Source organism: Copidosoma floridanum, unplaced genomic scaffold (genome assembly GCF_036245765.1).
Source record: "Copidosoma floridanum isolate Cflo_tuat_1 unplaced genomic scaffold, Cflo_Japanese_pri ptg000029l, whole genome shotgun sequence".
NCBI lineage: Eukaryota > Metazoa > Arthropoda > Insecta > Hymenoptera > Encyrtidae > Copidosoma > Copidosoma floridanum.
The window spans coordinates 5,320,517-5,346,098 of record NW_028321906.1 but is presented as its reverse complement, the minus strand read 5'-3'; the positions used below and the strand labels follow the sequence as shown (position 1 = coordinate 5,346,098).

Genomic DNA, 25,582 nt, shown 5'->3' with positions numbered 1-25,582 from the left:
ATCCAGTAAAGTCAACTCTCTGAATTCGAATTACGTTGACAAGCCAGTAAAAATTAATATTTAGTTTTAATTATTTTTCTCAGACGTCTGGAAATCGGAGCTTGCGACACTATTCATTGAAACGAATGAGTAGAAAATTAGAAAGTAATGTGTACCAATTCGTACTTTTTTTTTTCATCAATGATGAGTGGTGGGTGGTACACTATAATTATGGAACCTTTAGATAATAGTTTACTTATGTGTTTCACGTTTCCTACGTTTATTTTATTTTCTTCACTGTTCTATATTGCATGGTATCTACAAATTTAATGACTAAGTACCTGGAAAAGTTGAAAAAAAATTTGTTGACGTAAGTATACTTAAATATATTGTGTACCATGTATATCATCGTACTTGACTCTCTAGTGAAAACAAACTAGTTTTTATCAGTCGGAGAAATAGATATGGAATAAAAACAGCACATTCATAATAGAAGTCAAAAATTACTTGTGATGTGACTCCTATACCTCCTTAAGATAAAAACACCAAAACGAGACGTGATTTTTTTTTTCAATTTAAACGTATATTCTTGTGATTAGAAAAATCATCATGTGTAATTAATATTTTACTTTTGGGACGAATTAATCAGTGTACTTATTTGTTTTGTAGTATTTTTTTAACGATTGCGAAGCTATTTCTATGTATAAGAAAACAAAGCTTTTCATATCATTTGTACTGTAAATCCAAGTTTGAAAAATTTATTAATTTTAAAGAAATAGAACGAATTTAATGCACGGGGGTTATAAAACGTATAACAACTTATAGATTTGACACTTACTAAAATTTTGACAAAAATCGTAAGCACGTTACAGTAAACTTGTGGTAATTATTTTGAAAAAAAAAAAATGTATAGCTATTCAAGTAATCGATGAAAAGCCAATTGGAATATTTTCTAAATCCTGTAAATAACATTGGTGGTACGCATTTTGTGCAAAATAACTATTGCAACTACATTTGAAACAGTAATCGAAAATATTCAAAGTATCTTCCACCTTTGAAACTCGAAAATTTCCTTTTTTCTATTTTAAGCACAAGAAAAAACTTCCTGGCGCATTTCACGTGATTTTCTAAAAATAATACCTTACGAATCCAGAGTCGAAACTCATGAAGATAATATAAATGTGAGAATGGCTGCTTAAACAAATTTCACTTCCTGCAGTATAAATGTTTAATTAAGTTATTCTGTATTAATCCTGTATAAACTCGTGTGGGCTACAATATGCTTTAGTTACTTCAAATTAGCGTTGGGTTAAAGTAATTGTACTTGATCTTGTAGAAAAAAACGTAGAAAATATAGAGTTCCAACCTTAACGTAAATAATCGATGTTTTTGATAAGATTCTGAGGTAATGTTTGTAAAACCCCTATTTACATACACTGAAATGAAAAATTGCTTCAAGAAAATATTTATTAAATTAATACCAAATGCATACTATCTTAACAAAGCATATATACACATTTTTTTTGTTTTTGTTTATAATCAGAAGTATTTTTCATTCGAAATAAAAAGGCATAATCTTATTTCAAGAAAATATTAAATTGGCACCATTTTTAATGTTTGAACCATTAACCATGCCAATTGTATTTTATTTATTAAACCAGAACCCAAAAATCCGTAAAATATCATCATCGTGTGAAATGAAAAAAAAAAAAAAAAAAAAAAATCAACAACAGTATCCACGGCAAATACGCTGCATCTCGCGTACACCCATTATAATGAAGAAGCGAACAAAAACGCTCTCGGCATCTCACTCCCACGCGCAGCAAAGAAAAGAGAGAAAGAGAGAGCCCACCTATTATCATCGGGGCCCGTACCACCCAATCAGTTGCGCTCGAGCCGTCGAGCCAAAAGCGAGTGACACACCCATATTGATCATTATTTTCACATATGGTCGTTTTACTCCCTCGTTACGTTTAATGACCACCACCAGTTGTTCCAGCTTCGAGAGATCTGCTTCGTGATATCGCACCCGCGTACACTTCCCGTGTCGAGTGACAAGCGGTGATTGAATAAATTAAAAAAAAAAAAAAAAAAAAAACCAAATCAGCTGGTGGCTCGAGCGCTATGATGTCCAGGAGAATCGTGCAGCCGGTCTTTCGAGGTGTCCTGGCCCAGACTCGAGGTAACAACCAAAGGGGCCGTGCAGTTGTGCTTATTTTTATTTTATTTTATTTTTTTTTGTTCACATGGAAAGAAAAAAAAAAATATGTATCGGTGCGTTGTAGTTGGCAGCATCCGCGCAAGGGATGGGATCGATAGTTTCTCAGCCCCTGTGGGAGGGATGCGCGGACACTCGCACGCCTGTTGAGGATTTTTACCTATACGATCGCCGGTTTTCTGTATTTTTAACGTATACATCTCGTTTCAATGGTTGAGTTGGAAAAAAAAGTACGTCTGTTTATGTGTGCCATCTCAAACATTTGTTTCGATCAAGATGTTATCTTAAAATAGTTTGGAAAAACGTGTCATTTCTGATAACAATGTACCACATGTCTTTAAAGATTTGGCTTTTCAAACATTTTTTAACATAAATTTTTGTGATTACGCGATCTTTTCATATTCAGCTATCGGTTTTAACAATCGGTGATAAAACAAGTCGGATTTCGTTCGAGGACTGTATTATTGTACATTCATCCAATAAATATACTTGTATGTGCCATCTTTGGTGATTTTCTCTTGTTCCTTCATATAAAAGCAATATTTCAATTTCAATTTGAAAATTTAAATCGGTTCATCTGGTGCTCTGGTCGGAGGAGGACGCGTGCGTATGTATGTATCATGTGTTCCGGGCTTGTAGGTATATGCAGACATTATAGCCTCACGTTCAATTGGTCCTAAGTGGGCTCAGTTAAACCTAATCGCTCAATTTGCGTACGAAGGACGCGCTTTTATCTTTTTTTTTTAAATATAGTATTTTTACAAGTAGTAGTGCCACGGCAGATGTCTGTATGAGGTGGTCGATAAAAAACCGGCGTTTTTGGGTCTTGAAAAATTATTTTAAAACTTTTTGAAGGCGTAAAATGATCTTTACACGCGAGACAGGCTTTGTAAAAAACTTTTTTCATTAATTTTTTTTTTTTTTTTATAGATAATATAAAACGTTTTTACATTTCAAAAATGATGTCAAACTCTACGTTAAAAAGGCTGTACAAAATAGCTCGAAGATGAGTATTTAAAAAAATGTATTTACTTTATTTAAAAACTTAACTTCTTAATTTAAAATTTTCTTTCTTAGTTTTTCGCTCATACTCAAGTCCAAGAGATCGTTACGAATTACTTGGAAAAAAAAAAACCAAGTTCTACAAAATAACGAAGCTTTAATAAATTTTAATTTTTGTGTCTTACGTTAGAAAAACAGTTGGGGTTAAATTACGTGCACTTAAAGTTCAAAAGTTTGGGGAATTTCATTTAACTACTTAATTAATTGTAGAACTCCGAATGCTCATAATTTTTGAACTGATCATCTTTTTGGACACTTGGAAAATCGAAGGAAAAAAAACCGAATTGATGCTTTGCTAAAATAATTTGTTTTCAGTTTTAAAAATATCCCGTTCAAAATTTCTTACCGCAAAATTATGGTTGAAATACTTAATTAAGAGTACAGAAAGACTGTATCCGAAAGGTGTGCCTTGAAAAAATATATATATATATATTTTTTTTTTATTTGGAGCATAAAAAATGGCATTTTTTCTGGATTTCTTCATGTATGATAGTATACGCATCATTGATATAATTCGCATGCACATGGTAACTGAAAAAATTCTTATCTTATCTGATACGATAATTGTAACTTACAGATTTGAGTAGCTCTAATTTTTGACGCACTTATTTTTTTTTCAGCATCGCCGTAAATAACGTCATTTTCTCGCGTACACATTCATGTATTGTGAAACTTGTTTTATTTCACGTAACATTTGGATTATTGATACAATTTAAAACTTTATTGTTTCTTATTCGGATGAATTTCAATATTTTCCATGACTCTTCCGAAAAACTACGTTTTAACTAAAAATTCTTCAAACAACAAAAACCATAAAATTATGAACTAGAGGAGTCTCTCATCTTAAATTTTACAACTAACACTCGACATTTTTGTGAACACCAATTGTACATTAAATATTATAGATCATCTTATTTTTTACTTGTTCAATATTTACATTTTATTTCATGTATCGGTGTTAATTAGATACTCTGAAAGAAAATGTCTTAGATTCAATAAATTATTTACTCGATAAGTTTTGAGTACGTAATCTCTTTGAATAATGTTTTTTTTTTTTTTTTTTCCAAAACTTTTATCGTAACTGAAAAAATGTTCTTATTATACAATACAATATTGTTTTGTTTTGCGAGAATACATTTGCTGGATTACTCTATTCCAGTAAACATTGTTTTGGTTCCAAGAAATTGTTGCTTCGTTTAAAAAATATTTAAGCCCATTACCAAGACTATAAATAAAAGGAAGTACATCGAAGCCTTATTTTGATACGAACAAGGTGTACGCGCGTACTATCCAACACATGTTGATCTACGTGGTTAATCAAACGAGATAAAATAATTTTTACTCATTGGGTACACTAGGAGAACTTTTGTAGAAGGATTTTTCTTAAGCCTGTATTTGTTTGAATGTATACTGACAACTCCTTGGGTAATACACGTACTGGATCAACATTTTCTTGTACGACGGTACACGCAAAAGTAAAAATAACCCGAAAGTGTGACCGAAATCTTGTAAACTTAAAACCTGGAACACACTGTTTCCCGATTGGCGATGACCGGCGTTGAATAACGATATATGACCAACAGGTCGTGGTGGGGAGACGCGCTGCCTGTCCACGAGGATCCAGGGCCTGGAGGAGGAGCCGAGGGGCCCGTTGGTTGCCAGCGAGGTGCCGGGGCCCCAGTCCTTGGAGCTGTACCGCGAGCTCAATGGCATCCAACAAGCCGGTTCGGTTCAGTTGTTCGCCGATTACGAGAAATCGGCCGGCAATTACCTGGCCGACGTCGACGGCAACCTTCTCCTCGACCTCTACATGCAGATATCGTCGATGCCCCTCGGGTACAATCACCCGGCTATGCTCCGCGCGCTCAAGGATCCCTACAATCAGGTCAATTGAGCCACTATGTCTACCGTATTTTTTATCTCCTGTTCCCTCGATAACCCACGACGTTTTACAAACTATGGAAAAACGTCATTCTTAAGCTTATATATACTATGTGCACTTTATACATCGTATTATGTTGTGCAAAAATGAGGTTGAAATATCATAAACATATACTCTTAGAACGTGTTGTAAATATGTCACGTCTATCTATACTATACTTTTTCGTTGATTTTTTCCACGATCATAGATCCGATGGGTGGAGCTAATTAATCTCGATGTTATTATTCATGCAAATAACAATAAAACGTAAAATTTAATTATTCATAAAAAATTGTTAATCCTAAGTTTGCTCAATCCCCCCCATATGTTTTTTACCCACCAGTGCCTCTTCTGGTTATAATTTCCCAAGAAAATTAATTAACGCCAAAGTATATATATTATATAGTGTAGAAGTTATTTTCAACCATCTCCCAGCGTTTCTTGCAACGTTATTACAACTTCATTTTTACTGTAATACTTAATAAATTTGCTAAAACAATGTTTTTTGTGAAACGTTTTGCGATACGTTTGCCGTGTTTTCTGTGTTTTGATTGACCATTGATTTAAGTATCAGAGAGAAATCGAAGACACTGAAATTTGGCGTTTATCGAAAAAGCTACCACAGAAAAATTAATCGTTCGAGGATCTTTCTTACACATATCACTTATTATTGAGTAGCTTAATTTGCTAGATGTTGAGCAAGTGGCACACTGTGTGCACACACAAACATGCAAAGTTCGCGAAAAAAAAAAATTTATTTACTTTTATGTGGGAAAAAAACAAAAACTGATGATCTTTGGATCAAATACAATAAAAAAAGTATTTTTTCAATGCACCAAATTTTTGTCTAAATTTGATGAATATTGCTAAGTAATAATCTAGAAATCGATCGTCTTAACGATATAGACTGAGCCTGATGAGGTTGGCGTTAAGACCAACGAAACGTTGCTCAAACTAACACCTGACTTTGGAGTTTTTATTCTCACTCCTAAATTAGCTCTTACTGATCGTGTGCTTATGCACAAAACCTCAAGAAATAATCTAGAAAGTTTCAACAACATAATTAATAAATTAACCGCGAAGCACAACCATCGTTCAAACGAAAATTTGTGTGGTTTATTGTGTACATTTATATTGCTTGAAATGATGGAAAAAAAAAATGAAAACAAATGTATAGTTTATAGTTTAATATGTATGGTTTTTTTGCAGAAAATGATAGCCAATCGACCTGCCCTCGGGGTGTTTCCCAATCGGGATTGGCCGGAAAAAATGAAAAAAGTTTTGCTCAGGAAAGGAGTGAGTTTTTTGTTTTTCATACAACACAAGCATTGAAATACTCTTTTGTTTTACCTCTGACAAATAATGGGACCATCGTAAATTTGTTTAAAAAAAAATCAAATCTCATTTTTTGTTAAAAGATTGCGTCTAATTTAGCTATAGCTATGAGCGCGCGGTGGCTCGGTCGGCTATGTCGTGGATTGGCACGCGGGAGACCGTGGTTCAATTCCCGGCCATAGTGCGACTTTTTCGGGCAAGTACCTCTGTGATTTTTCACATGTGCTTTTTCACCACGCAATGCTCCTCGAGGAGGGTTTAGGCGACCTTCTTGCAGCATAATTGCCTAATTTCCCCCTACCCCCCTCCCAGTGATGGGAGGCCTCCCATCCCTCTTCCCTTCCTTCTCCCAAGTGCTAAGTGCCCATAGTAGTGCCTTTATTAAAGGAGCCGGACGTAGAGCACTATAATATAAAAAAAAAAAAAAGCTATAGCTATAACATAGAGTGATGGTCAAAATGTGCTCGAAAAATTGATTGCCTAAATACTTTATTAACAATACACAACTACAAGAATACAACAAAAAAAGAAAACTACGCTACAATCCATCGCCTCAACAAGAAGTGTTTTGAGACGTGTGTGTTTAACGATGTGTTTATAGTTTTTCTTTGTTTGTTGGCTACTCTGTAGTATTTTCTCTAACAATGAGTGCTATGGTCGATTTTTTTCATCCCCTTCACAACATTCTCATGACGGAATCCACCCACAAACTACTGATACCATATTCTTCCTGAATCCTATTTCGGAACAATACATTTATCCGAGAATATCCGAAAACTTTCGGTCCCGAGGTAAATTGAACATCATCTGTACCTATTTTATAAATATTAATTTGAACGAAACTGAGTGGAAACGCGAGTGCCTTTTTTACACATATAAAATGTAGGTACTGTTCAAAAAATATACAATAACTGTATTCAATATGATAACTAAACACAACCATCAAGCGACTATCACGATCAAATTTACGTTTATGAGCACAAAAAAAAATAAAATAAAATAATCTGAATGGCATTGTAATTGGGTTGAAGGTGGCACCACCCGGTTTCTCGCACATAACGACGATGATGTGCGGCTCCTGCTCGAACGAGAACTCGTTCAAAAACATATTCATCTGGTACGCCGACAAGCAGAGACACGGGGCTCCGTTTACCAAGCAAGAGATCGAAAGCTGCATGTTCAACCAAGTGCCCGGCTCGCCCCGATACTCCATCATGTCCTTCGAGGGTATCACGACGCAATTTTTTTTTCCTTATTTCTTCCCTCCTTATAGGTTGACCCTTCCTTTTAAACGCGCGTGTCAAGTTTAACGATAAAAATAATAATAACCGATTCCCACGATGTACATGTACACACGTTTCATCGAAAAACCTGTAGCCTTTTTTTTAATTTCGAGCTCCACCGCTTCACTCGTGTCTTCATCAATATGCGCATACAAATAGTACACGCGAAATTTCACAACACTCAAACACTCATACATTATTCATGCCCAGAGAGCAAATGGGGAGCTCCTCCTCCCGCGATCTTTTTCGTTCGCTGCTGGTTTTATTTGATGCACGTGCGATAAAAAAAAAATAAATAAATATGATTTCCTTAGAGAAAGAGTTTAAAAACTCTTTGATCGTTAGACCCCGCAGTTTTTTCCATTATCTCGTATGTACCGATCTCCCTGTCCGAAAATATCGGTAAGAAGGAGAAAACGATTTGCTTTTTGCAACAAGTTGTATATTCTTGCAGGGGCTTTTCACGGGCGGACCCTCGGCTCTCTGTCGACGACCCACAGCAAGTACATCCACAAGATCGACGTGCCGTCTTTCGACTGGCCGATCGCGCCGTTTCCGCGCTACAAGTATCCGCTCGACAGCAACGAGCGAGAAAACAAACAGGAGGACGAGCGCTGCTTGGCCAAGGTCAGCTGTTTTTACTATTTTTTTTTTTACCAAGTATACATGTACATATGTATAAATATAAATTTAATAACAATCGTCTCTTTCAATTTATTTCAATTGGGGAATATGACAAAGTGATTTTGTTAAATGATATTAGTTTTTGTCGTATTTATTTTTATCTCGATCATCAGCAAAGTATGGCTATGGTTGGGTGCAGGTTTCGTGAAAATGTATGATGAATCGATGTTAGTAGGTCATTTACCGAGCACACATTGCGGTGAAAAATGTAAATAATTAAATATCGTGTCTAAAATAGGTGGTTTTTTTTTTTTCTTTCCATTTCCGACAGATAAAAACTCAGAATAACAATTAATGATTGCAGATCGAGGAGCTCTTCGAGACGTACAGCAAGGAGAAAAGAGTTCCCGTGGCCGGTGTCATAGTCGAGCCGATCCAAGCCGAGGGTGGTGACAACCACGGGTCCAACTACTTTTTCCAAAAACTGCAGCAAATCACCAAAAAGGTAGGCCAAAAACTAAAGGAGAAAAAAAAAAAAAAAAAAAAAAAACCAGTTAAAAGAGTGAATACGACGGGTGATCGAATTTAGAACGAAGCGGCCCTGCTGATAGACGAGGTCCAAACCGGTGGCGGTCCGACCGGGAAGATGTGGTGCCACGAGCACTTTGAGCTCGAGTCACCGCCCCACATCGTTACCTTCAGCAAGAAGATGCAGCTCGGCGGCTACTACCACCTCGAGGAGATGAAGTACTGACGTTTGTATACACACCCGGTTGTACTAAAAAAAAAAAAAAAAGCTTGAGAATAAAAACAAAAAAACACGTTTTTCTCGCGTCAGACCGAAGCAAGCCTACCGCGTGTTCAACACTTGGATGGGCGATCCGAGCAAGCTGCTACTCCTGGAGGCGGTCGTTGACGTGATATTCAAGGACAACCTGTTGGACCTGGTCACCCGAGTCGGCGATTACACCTTGGCCGAGCTCAGGAAGATGGAGAACGAGTTCTCGGGGACGATGAATTCGTCGCGGGGCAAGGGCACCTTCATCGCCTTCAACTGCGCCACTTCGGAGCTCAGAGACGCGACGATCAAGAAGCTCCTGAAACGAGGTAGGGATGACCTTCTGGACGCGTGTGGCTGCGGTTGTGGAAAATTCAATCAACGCACAATCCCCTTGCAGGTATTCAAGCGGGAGGCTGCGGTGACTGCGCCGTACGGCTGAGGCCGGCTCTCACGTTCACCGAGCACCACGCCAACATATTCCTGGACAACCTTCGCTCAGTATTGAAGGGATAAGCATTTGAAATGACGAGACAGAGAATAATAAAAATATCACACAAGTCTTCCACGTGCGCAGCGAGAGCAGGCCCGGGGCTACCTGGGTCGGTGTGCCTGTGAGAGATTGTAATTTCAATTTTCTATTGGCAACTGTTCTGTATTCATACTTTTGCATTCCCTGTGATTATATATTGGATCGTATCCGTAACTTTGATTTTTAATTTTATTTTTTTCTTTTACGTCGATTTTGTTTGAGGGAAGATTGATTTGAAGTGTAGCTTGCAAATTGTATAGCTTGTATTTGTTTTTGTTTTTTTTCTCGTTTATATGTATAAAGGTATAATTTACAACTTCTTGCTGTATCAGCCTCGTCGACATTTTACACGTATAAAAAGCGTTTCACAGCAAATACAAATATTCTTACAAATAGTGTTCCTTCATTTTCTCTTCGGTAAAGACGCCGCCAACCAAATGTCGACGGCGTGTTTATGCGTGTAATACTGGTCCTTCGAGGAAGCCTTCAGTTAACATTTCGCACTGTACACTTACACATATCAGCTGTACAAAAGTCTTTCTTGTTCCTACTTTGACATTTTTTTCAACATCTCGGCAATGTGTTCGAATTCCGGCGATTGACTCTTTCGTACAACATACTCCAATGTTTTTATCTAAAAAAATTATAATAGAGATGTAAGAAAAAATACACATAGACGTACATGTACGTATTTTAATGGTCGCGTGTTACGTACTTTGACTTTTTGATCGAGTGCTCCGTGCTTTTGGGATAAATTCCACAAATTAACGGCGATGTGCGACATCGACGGTTTCGTCAAATCCGCTCTGATGATCATGTGTACAAAGAGCTCGAGAGCGAGGCCAGCTTGTTTTTCAAACTGCTCAGTTTGCCCGAGTAGCTTCAAGTGACTCAACAGTTCCTCCAGAACTTTCGAACACATTTTATTGACTTCATTTACGAATTTTTCATCGGATCCGTAAAGTTTATCGTTGGAATCGACCTGTTTGCAAGTGCCAAAAATTAAAAATCAATTAATAATGGGGTACCATTCTCGAATATTTCGTACTCTTACCTTATCTATGTGGTAAGGATAACAATCTTGTGTTATCGTGGATAAAAGATCGAGTACGCGTAAGTAAAGATGAGACTTGGTCATGCTAGTGTCGTCAAAATAGCGCTGAACCGCATTGAGAAGGCCTCGCATTAAATACAAAACTCCGTGTTCTGGACTATCCTGTTGACGAATTTGATGCAAGGACGAACAATGTATTTGATTATCTCGAATCGAATCGACGTGTAATAAAAGAACCACGAATGATAAATATCTCATACCGGAACTACGAGCAGAGTAGAGAGAAAATTCGAGAGGTAAGAGAGCAAGTATGGTTCCGAACTTTGGTTTCTTCCATCGATCTCCAAATTTTTTGGCATTTCCGGCACCAAACTCAAGGCTGCCTTGAAGCACGCATCGGCTGTCAAAGATATTTTCAAGTTTATCAGTTACAAAGTTAGTTATAAAACGATCTGCAAAACAAACCGTCTCACCTTGACCGTAACACTGATTGAGAAGAGCGACTTGCCCTGACAATAAGTACAACTGAAGTCTTGTGTGAACCCCAGTTAGCGAGGGTATCGTGATGAAACAAAATGCAGCGCAAGCTCTCACGAACGCAGAAGTTCTTCTGGTATGGTGGCCTCGAACGATTTTTCTCGTATCCACGGATAATCTATTTACACACTGATGAGCAGACCAGTTGTGCTTAGATGGTTGCAAGTAATGGTTAGAAAATATAATTTTTCGAGCAATTTACCTGTACAAGCTGAGCATGCACAACGTCGAGATTATGAAAGGCAGCCCGGGCTTCCACGTAAAAATTCAGTTGCTTTTCGAAATCTCGACCGTAATCGACCCTGAGAATGAGCCCACATATCAATTGGCCAATTTGTCGTTTCTCGTCTTCTACTGTAAGTGCGCTACAATGTTTCGTCATTATATGCATGTCATACGTGTAAGTAATTAATGTTGGAGAAAAAAGTATGTACCTGACCGAGTCGTGCATTACCCTCATTATGAACATAAGAGCGTTTATCATGATTGGATCCACAATCGGATTGTTTTGCTTACTCAAGCTTTCTACGATTGTTTTACAAACTTCAACTTTGATGCTTTCCTTTTGAAAAAGATCTAGTAATGGTAAAAAGTTGTCCTGTGAATGGTAAAAATTCAATAAACACGTTATTATATGTAAAATTATCTGTAAAAATTCATTATACAATGATTATTTACTCATGTAAAAAAAAACAACAACAAAAAAATCTTACCATTGTTAACAGAGAATCAAAATCTTGAGTATAGGCAACAATTTTTTCGGCAATATTTTGCAACTGCGGATAAAAATATTCAAACGTTCTACTCGGTCCTAAGTGATTGATTATTTCGCCCAAAAATAAGTTAATTTCACTAGCCTGTTAATGACGTAAGAAAAAAAAAAAAATGTATGTGTGACAATAAATAAATCGATTTGAAGAATTTCTTAAGTTTTAAATTATTTATATACCGAAAAATGAATGACAGCAAACTGTATCCACACTTCCATTGTGTGCATGAATCTCGACGATTCCTTCAAACTTTTCATATACTTCCATACAGAATTCAAAATCACTTGACACTCTTCTTTGGATGGCGCCTCGCGTATCAAACATTCGCCCAGACTTCTGTACAAATAATGTTGTGGGTACCCTAGCAGAAAACATCCAAATATATTTATAAATGTATGTGTATACAAAATGTATTGAATAATACTCCAGCAGCATTTGTAAAATAAATGTTGCTTTATACTACACTGTAAGAACTATTTTCTTAAGATTTCTTACCATTGTCTTGGCATGCTTCGATTAGATTAAGAAATTCCATCGATCGAGGTACTATATACATTGATTTGTAGGAATTTAAAATTGCGTTCAACAACAGCGCACTGGAAGAACAGTATTTAGAATTTTAATTCGCTTCATAGACTGAATGCTACGGGCATTTATTGGGATACCAACGCAAGATTTACCTGTTGGGTTGTTGCTTACATCGATTAAGAACCTCCGTCAAAAGATTTTCATTGTCTGTAGCAGATATGATTTGTAAAATCCAGTCTAATGCAGGTGTGTAAAGATTTAAATACGCGTGGGGAGCTAGATTTTGCTTATCCAAATAACTTTCAATGGATGGAGCAAAAAGTTGCTTGTACGTAAAGAGAAAGTCGTACAAGTTTTCTTTCACGTAATCCATGTCACGTGTTTTTAAATTAAAGCCCACCCGGCACAGATAACACCTGGCATAAATGGCTACCAATGGATCACCGATTCCCCGAATCATTCTGGTTATGCGTATCAAAACTGCGCTAAAATTACTAAAAGTATACATAGTTATAGTAACACAATTGCAATAAATAATGAAAATTTTTTTTTTTTTATATATAACTGGAATTACCCAGCTGTTAAAAAACTATATGATTTTATAATTGCCATTTCAACGTAAAGACGTGGTACAAGTTCTCTTATTGACGCAATTTTGTAAAACCAATTTTGGCATGTCTCTTTTGCATTTTCTGGTACCATGTCAGGAGTAAAATTATCTGGTAAACTTGTTGGAGTTTTACTTCCGGGTCTAACAATTACAAATATTAATTAAAAGTTTATGACGAAATTTAACTGTGATTATTTTTAAAAGAACTATTAAAACAACGTACTTTATGTACTCTGATTTTACTTTTAACCTTCCAAATACTAATTTACCAAAAATATCCAAAATATCTGTGATAAGGACAAATTTACTTGGGTAAAATGGTGTCACTGAGGTATCTACCAATAATTTTGCACACTAAAAGAAGTTTCAAATCACAGAAAAATACGAAAAAATTTTACAAGAAAAACCAGCTGTACAACAATCTTTAAATAATTACCTGAATGGCGATTTTTAATGCCTTGACACGATGATCGGAGTTCCAAGCATTTACAAGTTCATTATTTAACTGCTCGATTCTTACCACGTACTCTTGCTGTGTTAGACCGTGCATCTGTCTCACAGAACCATCCTCAAAGTCATCTAGTTGCTCTAATCTTGTTTTGACTTTGTCCACTACTGACCCGCTTGGTTGGACTTTCATTATGACTGCAGTTACAAGGAGAATTAACAAGTGAATAATAATAATATGATGAGAAAACGTTTAATAATAATTATATGCACGAGAAAGTACCTTTTTCTCCACCAGGTAAAAAACTAGTAACAATAGATAACTTTTCTAATGTTGTGTACTTATTGAGAATGGCAATACGTCTCGATGACCACGGCTCGATTAATTCATCAATTTTGTCTTTCGCTTTTCTACCAATAGCTGATGCATTAGCTGAGTAGTCCCACTGTAAAATATCCATAATTAAAAATAAATATTTCCAATGAATTCCAGTACTTGACTGAAATTTACTTCGTCCAAAGCCATTTTAGAAAGAGGATCCATTTCCTCCTTGACAAACTGCGTGAGAGGATCAGAGCCATCAAACGATGAGTGGCTGGACAGAGGATCTCCAAATGAAGTAACGTTGACAGGAACATTTGTTTGCGTAGGTGTTGGAGTTCTTGTGGAGGAACTGGTACTAGTGGCACTTCTCAAAGTACTACGCCTGATACCACTTTTTCCATCAATGACCTGAATAATTTATTATCTCATGACAAAACTATGCAAAACTCAGTATGGAGAGAACTATTTATTCAGAAAGAAACATTTGATTACCGTGACAGTGACAGGTTTGAGCGGATGATCGCCTGTCTCTTCTAAATCCACAGTCCTTACCACTTCATAATCAACTGGTCTTGCAAACCTGTGAAATTATAAAATTTGAGTGATAAATTTCAAACTTAAAAAATAAATAATAAAAAAAACATACCACTCGATCTCAGTCATTTCTTCTATATTGGAAATATATAAAAAAAAGTATCATCAACACAGAGAGGAACGACGAGAGAGCTTTTCGTCTCAATCCAACAGCTGCCCCGATACTTAAACTCCACTTATCATCTGACTGACGATCCATTTGTTATACGATCCATCTCATCTGCAGATTATGCCCTAAAAAATTCGTATCAAAAGAAAAAAAAAAAAAAATTGAGAGTATAAAAAGAAAGGCGGAGCGGTGTGCGCCGTGTGCGGTCATGTCATGCGGTGACTGAAATTCTGAGATGCGGTTTTTCCATATACATATACGCACAATTTTCACCCAACTGCATCCTATACACAAAACCGGGCTCCGGAGTCGGACCTGGTTACGGGACACGTTTTTCCAGCTCCCACCGTGGGAGTCATGTGTGTACGTAACTTTACAGCCTCTGATTTTATCATTCTGGTGAAGAGAGCACGGTGTAAGATGTACGTGAAGTTATGTGTAGTAATGTAGTAATTAAAGTAATTACTACTAAGTAGTGCCATATTATGGTCGATTTTATTAAACCATATGAATATCTATATTTTTGGAGGTCGACTTTTGGGTGAAAAATAGATTGTAAACTTGCCGCAAACAGCACAAACCACGTCAACTTTTTATTATCTATCTATAAGAATCGTTGCGGCTGGTTTATAATTATTTAAATGGCTCTAATATAAGAAGTAATAATTATTTGGATCAGCGCCATCTAGCGGTCTTTATTTTTTGGCCAAAAATGGCTCCTAAAATTCTCAATCAAAGCATTCAGGATTAGAGCCATTTAGTCAATAATAAACCAGCCGCAACTCATGACAAAGCTATAAAATGAAAAAATAACCATACGTGTGTTTTGGGCGGCAAGTTGACAATTTATTTTCTACCAAAAAATTGACCTACTATGTATTTATACTTTTGAAGATAAATTTTCGAGTATAAGATAAATTGTTAGCTTGCCGCCAAAAACACACATATCGTTATTTTTTCATTTTATAGCTTCCTCATGAGTTGCGGCTGGTTTATAATTGACTAAATGGCTCTAATCCTGAATGCTCCAATTAAGAATTTTAGGAGCCACTTTTGGCCAAAAAATAAAGACCGCTAGATGGCGCTGATCCAAAATAATTGTTGCTACTTACAGTAAAGTCATTTTATTAGTTACAAACCAGCCGCAACAAATCTCATAGATAGATAATAAAAAGTTAACATTTTTGATGCTGCTTGCGGCAAGTTAACAATTTATCTTTTATCTTAAAATCGACCTCCAAAAGTATAAATATTCTACGTATTATCGGTATCATAATATGCTGATAAAATCGATAATATTTACAAAATTACAATACTCTTGACCTTTTACCATTAACTAATGTAAGAACAGCCCATCAACTTTAGATTTCCAATAAACAGTTAACTTATATAATATGTACATAACAAAATTTGTGTTACAGAAATCGTAAATCACGATCAAATATACACGTGAATTAATCAGTCGAAAAGAGACAACTGAAAAAAAAAAGGTCTTAAAAAGAAGCAGCCACACGAAGAGTCTCCTAGGAATGGAGCATCGGATCTCACTATAATTGAAAAATACATTTATTACAGAGATGTAAATTTTAAGTGTTATAAAGTAAACAAAGAACCCAACCTTCTCTGATCAAGTGAGATCCAATGCTCCATTCTTGTATGAGACTTTTCGTGTGACTGTGCTTCTTTTTCAGGCCTTTTTTCTTCGGTTGTCTCTTTAATGGACTGATTAATTTGTGCTTACATGAGTTAATGGTAAAAGGTCAAGAGTATTGTAATTTTGTAAATATTGTCGATTTTATAAGCATATTTTGATACCGATGATACGTAGAATATTTATACTTTTGGAGGTCGATTTTAAGATAAAAGATGAATTGTAAACTTGCCGCAAGTAGCACTAAAAATGTTAACTTTTTATTATCTATTTATAAGAATCGTTGCGGCTGGTTTATATGTAATAAAGTGACTTTACTGTAAGCAGCAATAACTATTTGGATCAGCGCCATCTAGCGGTCTTTATTTTTTGGCCAAAAGTGGCTCCTAAAATTCTCAATCAGAGCATTCAGGATAAGAGCCATTTAGTCAATTATAAACCAGCCGCAACTCATGAGAAAGCTATAGAATGAAAAAATAACGATATGTGTGTTCTTGGCGGCAAGCTAACAATCTATCTTGTGCTTAAAAATTCATCTTTAAAAGTGTAAACACATTAGAGGTTAATTTTTTGGTAAAAAATAGATTGTTTACTTGCCGTCAAAAACACATATATTATTATTTTTTGATGTTATAGCTACAAAATGAGTTGCGGCTGGTTTGTAATATGCTAAGTGTCTCTAAGCGCTAAAGCTCTTCTTCAGAATTCTAGGGCCACTTTTTAGTTCAGAAATTTGCAACGCTAGATGGCGCTGATCAAAAAAATTAGTACCACCCATTGCAGTAGTGTCATTTAATTAATTATAAACCAGCCGCCACTACTCTTATAGATATAAAATTAAAATTAAACATTGTTTGTGCTGTTTGCGGCAAGTTTGCAATATATCTTTTACCCAAAATTATAAAAATACAGGAAGTTACTATTCAGGTATAATATAAATTGCAAACTTGCCGCAAATAGCACAAATAGCGTGAACTTTTTATTTTACACAAACAATAGTGATTGCGGCTGGTTTATAATTAATTAAATAATACTACTGCAATAAATAGTAATAATTTTTTGATCAGCGCCATCTAGCGTTGCGAATTTCTGAACTAAAAAGTGGCCCTAGAATTCTGAAGAAGAGCTTTAGCGCTTAGAGATACTTAGCTTATTACAAACCAGCCGCAACTCATTTTGCAGCTATAAAATCAAAAAATAATAATATATGTTTTTTAGGCGGCAAGTTAACAATCTATTTGCTACCAAAAATTGACCTCCTATGTGTTTGTACTTTTGAAGATAAATTTTTAAGCATAAGATAGATTGATAACTTGCCGCCAAAAATACATGTATGATTATTTTTTTCATTCCATAGCTTTATTATAAGTTGCGGCTGGTTTATAATTGACTAAATGGCTCTAATCCTGAATGCTTTGATTAAGAATTTTAGGAGCCACTTTTGGCCAAAAAATAAAGACCGCTAGATGGCGCTGATCCAAATAGTTATTGCTACTTACAGTAAAGTTACTTTATTAAATATAAACCAGCCGCAACAAATTTCATAGATAGATTATAAAAAGTTAACATTTTTTGTGCTACTTGCGGCAAGTTTAAAATTTATTTTTTACACAAAAGTTTATCTCCAAAAACATAGACATTCATATGGTTTAATAAAATCGACCATATGGCATTACTTAGAAGTAATTTCTTTAATTACTACACATAACTTCACGTACATCTTACACCATGCTCTCTTTACTAGAATGATAAAATTACGTAGGTCGTGGTGGTAACGCCGCTTGGGCGGCTGTTACCGAATGCAGGTACATCAAAGCTATCGGCTGCCATTCCCGCCTTGATCTCACCATTTTTTTGCCGAAACCAATTAAAAAGTTTAGATTTTTAAATAACAACTTTTGAACAAATTCAATCATCGTAACAATTTTTTGTACATATCATACAACAATTAATGATCTCTCAATTCATATGAATTGTCTCTCTCTGAAAATTACCACTCGCGCGCGTGCACGTTTTGCTCCGCGGATACAAAGGTAACCTATAATTTTATTTGTTATCCACGTGTGTTTGTGTTATCGGTTGCCGAGTCGATGGGTCCGCTTTTTCGCGATATGTCTTACACCCGCTCTCTCCTCGTCACTGCTGCAGCTGGTTATTTCACGTATAGTACTGTAGTAGCTAGGTAGCAGTCGTCGTCATCATCGTCTGGGATAGGCAGACACGGGGGGTTCTCGCATCTTCCCGAGGAGAAAGCCACAGCTGCTTCGGGAGAGAGAGACACATGCCAAAGGTTACACAGTGAGCGCGCGTGTGTCCTTCCTACCCTAGAAATGTCAGCCGTTGACGACGTCTTTGATAGCTGGGAGGAGATGGAAGAGTCAGGGGTAAGTTCCTAAAAACCTGACCCACCAGCTGCCGTCGGCTCTATGAGTCCGGGCGCGCCCTGATCACCTTCTGCTCTCTTGCACACCATTTGACTTAACCTCAAAGTAAATCTCGTCCGCGCTTTTTTAACAACCAAAATTGTATAGGTACAAACACTCTCGTGACTTGTACAATCTATTAGACAAATTTTTCCTCTCGTCCTGTGTTTTTACGTGATTATACTTGCATCATGTTTTTCTCTCTCCAGCTCTCGATGTAGGCATATTAGATACCTACCTGCTTACATATACTTGGGAGAATTTCGCCTTGGACATTAAAATGTGCCATTTTTTTTCACATAAATGTGTCGTTCAGCTCATGCTTATTTAATCGCAAATTGCTTATGCACACAACAAACTTTCACTCTCTTTTGCCGTAAAGGTGAGAGAGTGAAATACTCATGTTTGGATTTTTTTTTCCGTCTCTGATAAATACGCATATCCCCAATGAGTAATAAGAGCGTGATAGTGTACTTATCTTGATTTTTTTCTAACTTGATATCCATCGTGTTTATTTCAGGCCCTAGATAGAAAGCTCAAGGCCCTCGAGGTGAACGGCGAGGACGGACTCGAGGACGACAGGTATATCTACGTAACGAACAGCTGTTCTCTATAATATACACGTATGTGGTACATATATATGTGAACATTTTAGTCTAAAGTTTATTTTCGTTTCAGCAGAGCCCGCAACGAAACAACGAGGATAATCATACTCGGCAACGAGAGGATGCGAACGCAGTATGCGCCCAAGCCCGCGGTCAAAATACTCAAGAGGCCTGACAGAAATTCACAGAGCGAAGGCCAGCTGCTCAATGGTGACAAGCCAAAACAGCCCATTAAGTCTCTAAAACAGGTTTGTCTATAAACATTTCTGTGTAGTGTTATCTTTTGAGGTTTTTTTTTTAACTTTTGTGCTTACTTTTAGAGGGAACAGGAATACGCAGAAGCAAGGAAGCGAATATTAGGGGAGGAAAAGAGCCCAGAAGAAATTAAACTGGTGTCAGAGGTCAACAGAATACAGAGTAAAACGTTAATACCTGGGACGAGCAATTTAGCGATAAACGTGACGAGGATGCCCATAGGGCCAGATGGAACCAAAGGATTTAATGTGCGCAGATAGCGTGTATCTGTACAATATAGTGCTCGACTGAGATCATCAGCCCTGTCATTCGTTGTGCTGCTGTCTTACTTTTTCTCTTATCCCTGAGTGTGTTAAGGGAAAGGAAGGAACGGCTATGAGGCCTACAGTAGCGATTGCAACGTTATGACAATGATGATTGCTTGCCCATTGGTACCATACATTGTGGCAGGGCGCACCGCACTTCTCCGCTGCTTGGAGAAGTGCATAATTCTCTCTCTCTATATCTCCTTCTTACTATTCTTCCTAAGCGTGAAGAAGAGACTTGATAATTAATGAAGGAAAAAAGCACAAGAACGACAATGCCTTGTTCAGTCGAATTAACCATGACTGAGATGCTGCTTATTTGTTCATTTGACACATACGACGTGAAGAATTTTTAAATGAAAGAACGTTTCTTTTATGTTCATGTATATACATGTAATTTATACTCTTTCTTCAAACAATAGTACATAATAAATGTGTATATATTTTTTTACATGTTTTTATTTCAACTATTTGTAACAATTGAAAGTTCATGCTATCGAGAAAATGTGATGAGTCATTCGAGGGTGAAGAATTATAATTTTTAAAAACGTATTTGGAAATCATCTTTTATTTAAAAAATCCAAACTTTTTTTTCTTTTACATAATTTATTATTTTTCCACTCCTTAAAGATGTACAAGCAGTCAGATTTTCGATAATTCTTATACCTAGTTTTATTTTAAATATCACAGTAATTCTGTGCATTTATCCGTGTTTTCGTATTAAAGTACCTAATTACAATTAATCGTAAAATAATGTACATAGAAAATTATTATATGCATGCTATAATGTCGTTAATTTCTTACAACTATTTTTTTTACACTTTTGTTTCTCGATTAGACAAATGTTTTCCTTAAATGACTAGGATAACAAGAACTAAAATCCTATGTCACTCGCAAAGAAAACTTCTGCCAAAGTTCATTTCGAAAAAATTAATTAACCCTTTGCACATTGCAAGCGATCATCTGATAAAATTGCAAATTAAAGAGCTTTTGCTTGACAAAACATAACAAGGGTATGTTTAATATTAAGTAGAAATAACTAAATACTTGGTGATTCATTCGACATTTTACAAAAATCGAATTAAATTAAAATTACCAATTTTGATGAATTTCAGTTCCATCTAGATGTTGTACGTTGGATATCGTGCACATCTACAAAACATTAAAATTTTGTATGAAATCTAAAAATAAATTTTTTTATGTGGAACGCCGATCTACTCACAAAATAAAGTAGTGTAAAAAAAGGATGCAATTTGGACTTTTTGAATAGGAGTTTACAACCAATATGTGTGTTTACTTCTGATAACAGGGATGCAATTTAAATAGTTCTCTATTTTTAAAACATGTGTCGCACTTCTCGCAAAAATGTTTAAACTCTGTTGAAGGTATTCCAGTTGTTCCTTTTTTTATGTGAACAATGCTTAACCCCTTGTTTTTTTTCTTTGACACTTTTCCTTCTTTTTCTGCATAAAATAGGCCTTTTAATTTTTTCTTTTTCCTTTTTGAATTCTCAGGGTTAAGATTTTTTTTCTTTTTGAGAGATTTTTTGTTCGTTTTATCATTTGATACAATTTGACTCTCTACCGGACAGTCTACATTACCATTGACTAATTTTGTTGGATCAGCCACAGATAATTGTCTTTTTATTTTTACTCTGGGGTAATCGACATTGCATGTGTAATCTTTTTCTAATTTTACAACAGGGTACTTAGGAAGTCTGTATAAGGAACTTGATGCTTTTTTCACTGAAATAATTTCACAAGATTTATCTTGTACTTTTGATTGATCTAAAACTTTATGGTTTGTTGATTTTACTTTCACAACTTCCTGCTTAACTTGTATCTCAGCATTCTGTTTACTACTATCATTTACATTGATTTGTAAAATATCATTTGTTGAACATGGTTTGTCCATTGAATTCTCTAACAAAGCTTCATCTCGCAGTTTTTCACTTTTAGAACTTTTTCTGCTGTCATTTAAATCTGATGGTGAATTTTCACTGTTTTTATGCTCTATTAATAACGTTGTTTCACTCTGAATTTTTTCAGCTTCTAAATTTTTTCTACTTTCATCAGTAAAATATTTTGAAGTTTGAATTTCTTCCAATTGCAGACTTTTTCTTTTTACTTTTTCTTCCTTAAGTAAGCCTTTTTTTTTACGACTCTCATCCTTTTGAAAGCTTTTTCTACTTCTATTTTCTAATCTTCGTAAAAATTTATTTCTAAGATCTTCATCAAGCCGTCTTCTAGTTTGAGCCAATTCTTTAATTTTTTTGTTAAATTCTTCCAAGTTTTTACGAGCTCTCAAATTTTTCAAGGTGTCATCCACTTTTTCTAATTTTATAACTGGATGAGAATGACGTGAAGAATTAATGGTCACTTTGACTTCAACTGGATCTACTACTGTAGGACATATATCCACTTTATTTTTAAACCTCTCTTTTAGTTTGTGGGCAACTTTTTTCTTATGACCTATATAATTAACTGAACTTTTTCTTGGCCTCAATGCTCTATTTGTAGCATCACTTAAATCTTGCGATGAATGGCATTCACTACTGTTAATGACTACCAAAGGAATTTTTTCTTTTGTATTGATTTCTTTCTCGATAACAATATTTTCTTTAGAACAATCATTATCCGTTGATTCACTGGTTTCACAATTTTTATTTACATCTTCAGATTTGCTAGATTCACCATTCTTACCGCACAAATTATTATTATTAACGTTCGAGTTAAGTGGCTTTCCTATTCCTTTAGAAAATGCTTTTACTTCGGTAGGAGATTCACTTACTTTAACAGCTGTATTACAAAGGCATCGACAGCGTGAACATGTTAGTATCGGACTTGCATATGAACCATAACTGCTAATATGACCAAAAACATCACTTGAATTGGAGTCGTTACAGTCAGGTGGCTCAGTTTTTATTTTGAATGGATTCATTTTCACCATAGGGGTGATAATTTGTTCTTCCGAAGTTTCTTTCCTCATCCAAGATAATTGATTTTTAAGGTCAGTATCTGTTTTCACGCACTCTGCATAGAAATTGTAGAATTCCTCGAGCTTGTAACTGCATCTGTGACACATTTGTTTTGGCAAGAAATCCATTTCATGTACCTACAAAAAGAAGTTTTTTTTTTATTGTCAAACATAATTTAATGCAATTGTACTAAATGTTACAAATTTGGATGTAAGTAGTAGATGAAGCACCTAAAATGTTACGCGGAATATCAAACATAAGACTTGGACATTTTTTTTTCCCTATGGAAATTTACTGCCTTCAGGAATAACTGAGTGATGAATAATTGAAAATTTTTTTTGTCAATCACAATGAAATCAGTTCAATACATTTTGATATTTATGTTGATTAGCTGCACTACTAAGGAAAAAAAAGCATACAAACAATTATTATTATTAAAAAAAAAGAATAGTTCACTTTTGGAATGTTCATCTCAATGAAAGAGAAAACATCGTATATTTTTGATAAAATATAATACCTGAAATCATAAATCATTAAAATTTAAGAGGTCCAGCAATAAAAATATAAAATAATCATCACCAAGATACAGTTGTTGTAAAAATAATTTTACATATTCTGACCATTTTATACTTGGAAAAATGCTTACAGAATTCTTATTTTTGTTTATTTTCAGTTAATCGAGTGAATACTTGGCCCGAGACCATTGATATCTCAGGTAGAAAGATGCAATAGAAAGAATATACTTGAGTATTTAATTTTTTTCTAATTACTAATACTCCCTACTTTTAATATATTGTAATTTTAAATTTAGTCATATCTTACTCTGTTGGATGGATATTAGTGAAATTATATTCATGTGGAAAGAAAAAAATACCAATATTGATCTTCAATAAGAAACGACAAAATATGTCAAACAATAACACTGACTGTACTTGTAACAAGTAGTCGCGTCCGGAAATTCGATCAACATACTCAAGTACAGAATAAGTATATATGTACACCTGAGCTAATGATGTTATTAATACACACACATTTAAATCCACACTTTTAATAGCTGCGGAGTTAGTTGATTAGTAGTACTTACTACAAAATTAAAAAAACATGTACTTGTTGGACTCCAAAACTTTAATCACCGTGTCTATTCACTCCAAATCCACGTAAATACGTGGATATTGTACAGTACAGATAACACCTGGAGTGGTATAGGGATAGTATCACTATTATTATCGTGCATATTATAAACCGTGTATCTACGTTTACGTGGATATACAGAGCTTATATTTATGTGTGGATTTGATGCTAATAGACACGGGGAACTGTAATTGACATCAACGGTAAATAGGTCTTTAGTGGGAATCATTAGTGTTTTCATATCAAGAATATACGCGGCAAAGCACAGCCCGGCACACGTTACTTCTCATCCAATTAGTGACGAACTAAGGGAAATCTTTTTTTTTTTATATATATTCTTTTAATATAAAAAAAAAAAAAAATATATATTCTTCGACTCGTCAAAAAAAAACTTAGCGCCGATAGAATCGATTCTTATTCACCAATTAATAGAATTTCAAGAAAATTCAATCAGATAAAAGTAAATGGCAACTTTAAGTTAAGTGTACCCTAGTTTTTTGAGAACGAGTTGTACTTTTGAAAAAATTTTCGCGTCGCAAAAGTCCTAACTTGCTCCTTTTGATGAATTCCAAGCAGCCCTAAATCCCTTTGGAATAATGTGAGCGCAAGCGAATTTTTAAAATATGAAAAAGATTGAAATACCTATTTGTCATTCAACGGATTCGCGTATCCGTTACATGTCACAGTAAAGCTACCGAGCGAGGAAAACAAGGATGACGCGAGTGTGAACGAGGGCGAGCCAAGCGTGTTTTACGCTATGCCTTGAAAGAGGCAAAGACAAAAAATTACAAGTACCCAAGCCAGTGAGTACCTATGTAAGCAGAGTAAGTCGACATGAAAGAAGAAGAGCTTGTGCGAACGAGACGTAATGAAGGAGACGAGGGTAAGAAAAGGAGAGGAGCCTTGGTGTGTCTGTCTGCACCTACCGTAATGGGCAGGATGACGTTGATCTTCCAGACATGGTTTTCGTTCTTGTCGAAGATGTTGACGGAAATTTGGCAGTGCTTGCCGCACAGCCGGCACACGAGGCTCTTCTCCAGGGTATCCATGGTGAAGTTGCTGCTACTCGCACCACACGGGGACAGATATATAGTGCGAGAAAGAAATATACATATATTTCCCCCGTACCGTACCGAGTGTCCGTCCTGTCCGTGTTCCAACTAGCAAGCAGCGGGGAACGCTGCGCACACTAGCAGAGCAGGGCGCTACAAAACTGGCATCGCACTAACAGATAACATCAGCAAGCACTGTGGTGTCTGCGTGATAAATAGCGTAGTCATGCAAAAGCAGCACACACCGACTAAGTACGTTTGTAACTTGTAGCTTGTAGCCAACCCTAACCACTGCTTTTGGCGCGAAGCAGCTGCTGCTGTGTAGTTGTTGTAGCATCAGCAATTCAGCAGAGAGGAGAGGAGCAACAACGCGGGCGAGCAGCTTGACTTGCTAGCTTGTCGTCCGCAGGCAGTCCGTCCCCTGTTGGAAACTTGGTAAAAGAGCGACGTTAATTTGGTTGCGCTGCCACGGAAGAG

General features: G+C 35.8%; 4 protein-coding genes across 10 annotated transcripts; 2 read left to right on the top strand and 2 right to left on the bottom strand.

Annotated features, from left to right (window-relative positions):
- The first annotated feature begins 1,882 nt into the window (after positions 1-1,882).
- On the top strand, positions 1,883-12,244 carry LOC106646377 (4-aminobutyrate aminotransferase, mitochondrial-like). The gene is made up of 9 exons (XM_089596120.1): positions 1,883-2,161; positions 4,843-5,144; positions 6,390-6,476; positions 7,547-7,742; positions 8,253-8,425; positions 8,787-8,927; positions 9,012-9,169; positions 9,261-9,529; positions 9,601-12,244. The coding sequence occupies exons 1-9, from the start codon at positions 2,104-2,106 to the stop codon at positions 9,714-9,716; spliced, it is 1,500 nt and encodes a 499-aa protein (XP_089452246.1). The 5' UTR covers positions 1,883-2,103; the 3' UTR covers positions 9,717-12,244.
- LOC106641860 (VPS35 endosomal protein-sorting factor-like) lies at positions 10,004-15,031 on the bottom strand. 5 transcript variants are annotated; one of them, XM_014356424.3, is made up of 18 exons: positions 14,650-14,856; positions 14,496-14,583; positions 14,190-14,411; positions 13,962-14,124; positions 13,668-13,876; positions 13,455-13,585; positions 13,196-13,372; positions 12,774-13,115; positions 12,589-12,689; positions 12,273-12,454; positions 12,037-12,180; positions 11,758-11,921; positions 11,526-11,688; positions 11,260-11,452; positions 11,047-11,186; positions 10,787-10,948; positions 10,448-10,714; positions 10,004-10,366 (listed from the first exon to the last, which is right to left on the bottom strand). In XM_014356424.3, exons 1-18 carry the CDS (start codon positions 14,664-14,666, stop codon positions 10,280-10,282), a joined length of 2,952 nt encoding a protein of 983 aa, XP_014211910.2. In that variant the 5' UTR covers positions 14,667-14,856; the 3' UTR covers positions 10,004-10,279. The 5 variants fall into 5 exon arrangements, with proteins under 5 accessions (XP_014211910.2, XP_014211909.2, XP_089452245.1 ...); XM_014356423.3 differs by having other exon boundaries at positions 11,526-11,921; XM_089596119.1 differs by adding an exon at positions 14,971-15,031 and having other exon boundaries at positions 10,787-11,452; positions 11,526-11,921; positions 14,650-14,831.
- Positions 15,032-18,478: 3,447 nt separating this feature from the next.
- On the top strand, positions 18,479-20,466 carry LOC106641793 (SUZ RNA-binding domain-containing). 3 transcript variants are annotated; one of them, XM_014356316.3, is made up of 4 exons: positions 18,479-18,741; positions 19,301-19,362; positions 19,462-19,633; positions 19,706-20,466. In XM_014356316.3, the coding sequence occupies exons 1-4, from the start codon at positions 18,688-18,690 to the stop codon at positions 19,898-19,900; spliced, it is 483 nt and encodes a 160-aa protein (XP_014211802.1). In that variant the 5' UTR covers positions 18,479-18,687; the 3' UTR covers positions 19,901-20,466. The 3 variants fall into 3 exon arrangements, with proteins under 3 accessions (XP_014211802.1, XP_089452076.1, XP_089452077.1); XM_089595950.1 differs by having other exon boundaries at positions 19,459-19,633; XM_089595951.1 differs by having other exon boundaries at positions 19,301-19,382; positions 19,464-19,633.
- Positions 20,467-20,497: 31 nt separating this feature from the next.
- LOC106641775 (uncharacterized) lies at positions 20,498-25,516 on the bottom strand. The gene is made up of 2 exons (XM_014356291.2): positions 24,980-25,516; positions 20,498-23,059 (listed from the first exon to the last, which is right to left on the bottom strand). The coding sequence occupies exons 1-2, from the start codon at positions 25,100-25,102 to the stop codon at positions 21,239-21,241; spliced, it is 1,944 nt and encodes a 647-aa protein (XP_014211777.2). The 5' UTR covers positions 25,103-25,516; the 3' UTR covers positions 20,498-21,238.
- Positions 25,517-25,582: the final 66 nt, after the last annotated feature.

Coding starts and splice junctions, on each gene's coding strand:
- LOC106646377 (XM_089596120.1), top strand. CDS start 2,104: ATGATGTCCAGGAGAATCGTGCAGCCGGTCTTTCGAGGTGTCCTGGCC. Junction 5,145..6,389: donor TCAAGGATCCCTACAATCAG/GTCAATTGAGCC, acceptor GTTTTTTTGCAG/AAAATGATAGCCAATCGACC. Junction 6,477..7,546: donor AAGTTTTGCTCAGGAAAGGA/GTGAGTTTTTTG, acceptor ATTGGGTTGAAG/GTGGCACCACCCGGTTTCTC.
- LOC106641860 (XM_089596119.1), bottom strand. Junction 13,373..13,454: donor GTAAAATCAGAGTACATAAA/GTACGTTGTTTT, acceptor TGTAATTGTTAG/ACCCGGAAGTAAAACTCCAA. Junction 12,690..12,773: donor TGTAAGCAACAACCCAACAG/GTAAATCTTGCG, acceptor CTGTTCTTCCAG/TGCGCTGTTGTTGAACGCAA.
- LOC106641793 (XM_089595951.1), top strand. CDS start 18,688: ATGTCAGCCGTTGACGACGTCTTTGATAGCTGGGAGGAGATGGAAGAG. Junction 18,742..19,300: donor AGGAGATGGAAGAGTCAGGG/GTAAGTTCCTAA, acceptor TGTTTATTTCAG/GCCCTAGATAGAAAGCTCAA. Junction 19,634..19,705: donor CCATTAAGTCTCTAAAACAG/GTTTGTCTATAA, acceptor GCTTACTTTTAG/AGGGAACAGGAATACGCAGA.
- LOC106641775 (XM_014356291.2), bottom strand. CDS start 25,102: ATGGATACCCTGGAGAAGAGCCTCGTGTGCCGGCTGTGCGGCAAGCAC. Junction 23,060..24,979: donor ACGTCATCCTGCCCATTACG/GTAGGTGCAGAC, acceptor TTCTTTTTGTAG/GTACATGAAATGGATTTCTT.